Source organism: Alosa pseudoharengus, unplaced genomic scaffold (genome assembly GCF_046254945.1).
Source record: "Alosa pseudoharengus isolate Yale_2024_CS ecotype anadromous, Long Island Sound unplaced genomic scaffold, YU_APseudo_1.1 YU_APseudo_1.1_scf_23, whole genome shotgun sequence".
NCBI classification, from domain to species: Eukaryota; Metazoa; Chordata; class Actinopteri; order Clupeiformes; family Clupeidae; genus Alosa; species Alosa pseudoharengus.
This window is the reverse complement of record NW_027468685.1, coordinates 9550848-9557900: the sequence shown is the minus strand read 5'-3', so window position 1 is coordinate 9557900 and position 7053 is coordinate 9550848. Positions and strand designations below refer to the sequence as shown.

The 7053-nt window shown below is 42.1% G+C and overlaps 2 protein-coding genes across 3 annotated transcripts; one reads left to right on the top strand and one right to left on the bottom strand.

Moving 5' to 3' along the window:
• The first annotated feature begins 287 nt into the window (after window positions 1-287).
• LOC143140443 (trypsin-like) lies at window positions 288-3829 on the top strand. 2 transcript variants are annotated; one of them, XM_076301353.1, is made up of 5 exons: window positions 288-345; window positions 1093-1243; window positions 2016-2266; window positions 2783-2919; window positions 3680-3829. In XM_076301353.1, the coding sequence occupies exons 1-5, from the start codon at window positions 306-308 to the stop codon at window positions 3827-3829; spliced, it is 729 nt and encodes a 242-aa protein (XP_076157468.1). In that variant the 5' UTR covers window positions 288-305. The 2 variants fall into 2 exon arrangements, with proteins under 2 accessions (XP_076157468.1, XP_076157467.1); XM_076301352.1 differs by having other exon boundaries at window positions 306-345; window positions 2016-2272.
• A 592-nt stretch (window positions 3830-4421) lies between these two features.
• On the bottom strand, window positions 4422-6267 carry LOC143140095 (small ribosomal subunit protein eS19). Its single transcript, XM_076300919.1, has 5 exons — window positions 6197-6267; window positions 5949-6049; window positions 5560-5743; window positions 4844-4898; window positions 4422-4527 (listed from the first exon to the last, which is right to left on the bottom strand). Exons 1-5 carry the CDS (start codon window positions 6265-6267, stop codon window positions 4501-4503), a joined length of 438 nt encoding a protein of 145 aa, XP_076157034.1. The 3' UTR covers window positions 4422-4500.
• Window positions 6268-7053: the final 786 nt, after the last annotated feature.

Here is a 7053-nt window from a genome sequence, read left to right as displayed (position 1 = left end):
ACCAACATGAACCAGGCAGCTATACCAAGCAAAAAAGATTTCCTTCTCACAAACCATGATCTAACCCTGTGCCATTTAACATATATTATTATTATATTATAGCTGTATTGAACTAAAAGCGTTGCACATACAGTAGTGTAGTGAATTAGTCGATGTAAACATTCTTCTCTAGATGGGGTGAAGGTTCCGGAGACACCTGCAGCTTTCCCACAGTATTGGTAAAGCTTGACAAAGTTGTGGTCTGGCAGGAGGTATAAAATGGAGGAGACATGCCATACAGCGAACGGCTTTATACCGGCTTGGACATGAAGACCCTGATTTTGTTGGCTTTGCTCGGAGTGGCTTGTAAGTAAACCGCAGAGAAGTGGAACACGGAGTTCAATGAATGTGGTCATATTGACCTGTGCTGCTGGGTAGAATGTTTCCTCTAATTCTTCACCACTCTGACACCTATGCGTTAGAAGCTTCAACAATGTACCTTGAGATAATGGTCACTGTGTATGGAACTATGGAAGTAAGTACAGGTGCATCTAAAAAAAAAATCAATATAGTGGATCACCTGTCCTGCCAGGCTGAGAGAATAAAGGCTCAGGAAAGCATTGCCGGTATAGCCTACTTTTACTTAATTAGCTGATTATGAGCTCTTCTCAGGACATTTCTGTATTATAAATTCAAATTTATGAAATTAGACACTGGAGTTTTGATTTCCATGAGCTGTAAACTGTAATCATCAAGATTCTAAATTATATGAAAGTTTCAATTTTTGAAATACATTCTGGGAAAAACAATAACTTTTCCATAATCTTCTATTTTTTTGAGATTCACCTGTAAATAAATAATTCATTTTAATGAACTATTAGCTGACACCGGAAATTATGTATCCTTGATTTAACAGGTGCAAATGAATTACACAGACAGCTGTTATGTGCATGGGTTGTAATTGCACACTGCCATTTGGGTTTCTCTCTATTTCCTTGTGTGATGTTCTTTTTGTGTTGACACCTTATTGCATCTTGTGTGCTGCAGTAAAATCCATCTATCTATAATACATATGTTGATGTTGCTGTTGTTCTGGTTGGGTCGTGTCTACAGGGGCCTCCGATGAGAAGGTGGTGGGAGGTTATGAGTGCCCCAAGCACTCTGCTCCCTACCAGGTCTCCCTGAGCGATGGCTACTTCCACTTCTGCGGGGGCTCCCTCATCTCCAGCCAGTGGGTCGTGTCTGCTGCCCACTGCTACAAGTCGTGAGTGGCACACACCTACCAACCGCTTCGCCGCAAACAGGGACTCTCTCTGTAGCTTTTCAACACAGGATCCACCTAACTAGGGTGTCAGAATCCACCAACAGTTTTTTGACTTTGACATAACGTCAATTCCAAAATGATTTTGATGGCACATAACCTGATAACATGACAAATGGCAATTCTGCCATTGTCTGAGCAGCCCTCTGTAGGCGATTACCGACCTCGCAACTTACTAATTTCGGGTAGGAAACTGCATGTAGCCAATTTTTGATTAAAGGCTTTTTTATATTTATCAGGAGTGCCTCATCTGGGAAACTAACTACACACTTGCTTATAGAACATATGCTGATCTATAGATATTACTATTGGGGGAAATGAAGATATTCTCAGATAATAGATAAAGCAAAATTTTAAAATTACCCAAAATATTAATGGGAAAGTACAAGGAATGTCCATCAAACAGTCAGCAGTCTTACAGAAACTAGTCAAAGTGTTTTCAGTTAGGCTTACACTAGAGGGGCAATGGTAAATTGGAAACAAAAATACATTTATGACCCAAAAATGTTATTAGATTCATGGTTAATTACATAAAAAATGGAGTAATTCAGTATGCAAATATAAAATAGAGGAACTACTACCAGCCAACTACTGCTAAATGTAGTTACACTACTGTAGTTTAACGGCATGTTAAGCAGTCATGTTAGCATCGTTAGCATTAGCATCATGTTAACTCAGAGTCTTGCTAAGTCCAGTTCCTCTCTTCCCTCTGTAGCCGCATCACTGTGCGCCTGGGTGAGCACAGCCTCAACTCCAACGATGGCTCTGAGCAGCACATCAGCGCTGGCAAGATCATCAAGCACCCCTACTACAACGACAACAACCTGGACAACGACATCATGCTCATCAAGTTGAGCCACCCTGCTACGCTCAACAGCTACGTCCAGACCGTGTCCCTGCCCAGCAGGTGCCCCGTGGCCGATGAGCCCTGCATGGTGTCCGGATGGGGAAACACCGCCACTGGTGGCCAAAGTGGGTATTTGTCCTGGACGTTGTGAAGATGTGTGAAAGTGTGTGTACAGTACGTGTGTCTGTGTCAGTGGTGTAGTCTATGTGATACGCAGGACTACACAGTGTACCCACTTAAAAAGTATCACTATCTCAGTATACCCACTAAAAATAGGCAAGGATACGTATTAACATTTGGGGTTGATCACAAACACACTACAGCTAACAAGACTACATCACAGTATACCCACTACAGCTACACCACTGGTCTGTGTGTTGTTTTTCTATAGACATGGGCACCAAAAGCCCTACTAAAATTGTGTGTTTGAGAGAGAGTGTATGTGTGTGTGTGTATCTCAGTATTACATGTGTATCTTGCATTTAGATTCCATACATGAAATGTAGGTTGTATTAATTACTTTGTGGTCACTATATTTTTGCAGTCTTTTGCAGGGACTCATTGGAATGACTCTAGCAGAGAAAACTTGAATTGTGCAATACGATGTACACTCAAGTGTGTTTTCTCTTTATCAGCTATCATGCCTGACCGTCTGCAGTGCCTTAAGCAGCCTATGATCGACGACCGCATCTGCAAGAACGCCTACCCCCACCTGATGACAGAGAACATGCTCTGCTCCGGCTTCATGCATGGAGGAGCCAGCAGCTGCCAGGTCAGAGCCATGACATCATAATCATAACCCCCAGCGATTATGACATCATAATCACAGTTAACCGCAAGCATGATATCATAATCGCAATTGACAGTTATTGTAACATCATAAAAATGGGAAGCTGCTGAATACATAATGTCATTATATCCCCTGGAATCATGATATCAGTCATTGATGACCCCTATAAGTATTTTATCATAATTGCAGGTCACCCCAGGAATTATTACATCAAAAACAAAGAACACCACTTGACTCCTTATATTATAATTCAGCAATCACACAATCTGGAATCTGGTGACAGCACTATCATTTCTTCACACACCTTGAAACATCAATAAATAATCACGCTTTACTTATTAAAGACAGTCCAAGTTCAGAGGAGCTGTCGGAAATCAAACAGCAAAATCTACACTGTAAAGAGAACTGAAAGCCCAAGCAGCTGAATGACTTATTAATGTTTGTGTATGTGTTGTGTGTGTGTTTGTGTGCCCATTGCCCGCTTGTGTGTGTTTGTGTTGTATGTATGCACTGACTGCTTGTGTGTGTGTCTGTGTTGCTTGTACACCTGTGTGTGCGTCTGTGTGTGTGTGTGTGTCTATGTATGTATGTGTTGTGTGCGTATGCACTGATTGCTTGTGTGTGTGTCTGTGTTGCTTGTGCATCTATGTGTGTACCTGTGTTGCTTGTGCATGTGTGTGTGTGTGTGTGTGCATGTGTGTGTGTGTGTGTCTGTGTGTGTGTGTGTGTTCACTTGATACAGGGTGACTCTGGTGGACCTCTGGTGTGCGGTGGCCAGCTGCAGGGTGTGGTCTCCTGGGGCTACAAGTGTGCTCAGCAGGGCCACCCCAGTGTCTACGCCCGCGTCTGCCGCTACAACAGCTGGATCCAGAGCGTCATGAGCAGCAACTAAACACCCATACAGTACACCCCTCTGCTCCAATGGGATTATAGACCCTTTCAAGAGAGTTCCATTATCAGCATCATAGTTGGCCCCACAAGACTTCCTTTTTAACATTCCATATGTTATCTTAATGCAGAGGAAGTAGATTGGGACCCAAATAGAACGTTCAAGCATTGTTTTTGTTTTTATTGTTGAAAGGGTCTATACTGTCACAATAGACTCTGTAGCCAATAAAGACAACTGGCGACTGACATGGCTTTCAACAGAGATTTCATTCAATAAACACACAAACCAAACCATCAAAAAATGCAATGATATGGCAATATAACCTTCAAGTATTATCGGCATAGCATAGTTTTTATGGCAAGATTTTTTATTTATTGATTTTTGACTACTGGTGTTTTTGCAGAGAATTGATTAGCATTGCTTCTTTGGCATTTTTCTTAGCATTTTGCATACTCAAAACCATAACACTGTATGACCAGAACATCATATTACTGATCTTGCTTTTTCTCAGTGAGAGAAAAAACTCAAGTGTGTGTCTATTTGGCTGTGTTATATTTTCCATGAACTATAAGCTCTTCTACATGCTGAATTCCATACCAGTTGCATCACTCATGCACATCTGAACTGAGGAGGTCAACGGGGTTAGTTCCACGATTCCTCCCCTTTTGGAGGCATCACTGTTTTTTGCTTGCAGCTGCAACCTGTGGTCATACAAGCACAGAAATTCAATCTTACATAAAATGACGAGGCCAAAGCACAATGAAATACAAGGGCGTAACTTTGAGTTAAACATTTGGGGGGTTGGGGACACGTCTTCATGTTCTATAACAGTTCATATTTATAGTTATTGGGGGGTTGTATTGGCTGGCTTTAATGGCTTTTTTTTTTTTTTTTTTTTGGGGGGGGGGGTCTAAATTACATTAACGTTGAACTTTCAATTGAAATTTAGAACAATATGCCTAGCAATAGCGTTCATTTGAGTATTACAGTGTGATTACAAGGGTGTAAAAGCATTACCTGTCCAGCAATTCTGTCCAAATCTCTTTGACCCTGAGGAGTAAGTCTGCGGCCCCTGTAGAAGAGGAGATGTCAAACTCTGACTTAATCCAAGGTCTGCCATGTACTAACTCACAGCATAGCAGCTTACAACATCCCACCAGAAGGATAAACTCAAGCACCACTTAATTAGTGTAGACAAAAATGGGATCCAAGTTGCTGCAGATACTGTAAATTGGAGCATTGGTCACTGATAAAATGGACTGACAAGGGGCTGATGATCAGAGAACCCGGCTTCAGAAAGTAAAAGTCTCATGTATTGGTCCTACCTGTGCATCTCAAACAGGTAATTTGACTAATTACCTCATCTGCCTGGCTGAAGAGTTGAGCTAAAGAGAATCTGGTTTAGTAAATGGTTGGAAAATGTGGTAGGACTTTTACATCCTGAAGCCGGGTTTCTCATCTCTGATGATGATGTAGGCTACTTTAGCTGGTTCTACCTACCAAAGTCCTTTTAGGCAAGTCCCCCCACTCGGCGGACATCTTGCAACGCACTTTGGGCAGTTATCAGGCAGCTATTTTCCTATATAAGTGGATGGGGAGGCATACAGGAAGTGACAGGATATGTGTAGAGACTACTGCCATATTGGTGTTATGAACTAACCCCATGCATTTCTATTGAGGATTTTTTGAATGCTGTCTCTCCTCATTAGAACGTCTCTGGTTCTACACCTTACCCGTTGGGGTCCTTCTCCACCATCTTGAGGCCCTCCAACGCTTGCAGCACTTTGCGTGCCACGTTCCGTGAGCCCACACTGAAATGGGATGGGCACACTCCGTTTCTGTGCCGACCGCCGTAGATTTTGATCATGGCACCAACTCCGACACCCCCTCTGAGGTACAAGTGGCGTGCTGTGGATGCTACAGTATGGTTCAGATATTGGCAATGGTGATAAGCACAGAGGTGCTACAAGCCTCGACATAAAAATAAAAACAATTGTATACTATTGTATATAATAATACCTAGGCTCTAGGCTCAGACCAATAAGTGAAATAAACCTACAGCAGCTCTCCCTGACTTCTCATTCTAGAGCTTGTTTCAATCACCTGGGATAAGTTCTCTTACCTGCTCTAATGTAGAACCAGTTTTCGTCACAGGGTGCCAGCTCCTTGTGTTTTGCCAGCTTCACTGTGTCTACCCATTCTGGAACTTTCAGTTTGCCCGACCTGAAACAGGATGGGATGTCCTTAAGTGACTCATTTGAAACCATGTTTTGAAACCGTCTATGCGCCATTAACACAAAATAGCCATTAAAAATGACTAGTTCTTCACACTAGAGAAGCACACAGCTTTGCTACATAAGTTGATCTTACTTTTTGAGGAAAGCAGAAAGTGCCCGCACAAAGTCCTGCTGGTTGACGTCTTTCACTGTAACACCCGGCATCTGCAGGAAATATATTAATTTGTATTTCGCAGAGAAATGGCGGATTCAATGACCAGGGTGAGTAGAATCAACTCTATCCTAGCTGTCACTTACAGAATATATAACAGATTTCTGGTGCCACGCACTGACGTAGCCTACCGTTTAGTTCTACCAGAATGGTCCGATTATGCTACACTATAAATGTAGGCTACAAAATTGAGCATGGACTAATTTAGCATAATTCCACTGTTATTTTCGTCAATATAGCAATGAGGTTGTTATTGTAGATACATATTTAAAAATGTCGCGCCTTCAGAATTGAAACAACGATAGCTATATCTGCAACATTGTCTATACCAACAAATAGCTGACAGCGCTTAAGATGCAGTTACGGCTCTGTTGTACGGTCTACATGTGAATTCCATGGGGCAATTATTGAGTTTAAAACCATTTTACCTTAGCCTACTCAGCCTCCCGCAGCGCTAGTGATGCTGAAATATGCTGAAGAGGCGAGAGTTGGCGAGACTAGCCTACATTACAGCAGGGGGAGTGCAGTCGACTGGCCCTGAACAACCTAGCCTAAGCATGGATTTCACTGCTCTCATTTAGGCTAAATTAGACACACAATGCAAGCTATAAACGGCAGTAACATTCAGTCTGCTGCAGTACCCATGATGTGGCCCAGGGCAGGTAGGCTAAATAAAAAGAGACATTAAATTTGGTCATATTGTTCAATCCATACTTGACTGCTGCTATAAGATCACTGATTAAATTAAAAAATGCTTTCACAGTGCACTGCAATTTAAT

What these genes read in the sequence shown, in the direction of transcription:
- LOC143140443 (XM_076301352.1), top strand. Translation starts at nt 306, where the DNA reads ATGAAGACCCTGATTTTGTTGGCTTTGCTCGGAGTGGCTT. An exon ending in GCTGCCCACTGCTACAAGTC is followed by an intron (nt 1,244 to 2,015) that starts GTGAGTGGCACA and finishes TTCCCTCTGTAG; the next exon opens with CCGCATCACTGTGCGCCTGG. An exon ending in CACCGCCACTGGTGGCCAAA is followed by an intron (nt 2,273 to 2,782) that starts GTGGGTATTTGT and finishes TCTCTTTATCAG; the next exon opens with CTATCATGCCTGACCGTCTG.
- LOC143140095 (XM_076300919.1), bottom strand. Translation starts at nt 6,267, where the DNA reads ATGCCGGGTGTTACAGTGAAAGACGTCAACCAGCAGGACTTTGTGCGG. An exon ending in CTTTCTGCTTTCCTCAAAAA is followed by an intron (nt 6,050 to 6,196) that starts GTAAGATCAACT and finishes ATCCTGTTTCAG; the next exon opens with GTCGGGCAAACTGAAAGTTC. An exon ending in TGGACAGAATTGCTGGACAG is followed by an intron (nt 4,528 to 4,843) that starts GTAATGCTTTTA and finishes GTATGACCACAG; the next exon opens with GTTGCAGCTGCAAGCAAAAA.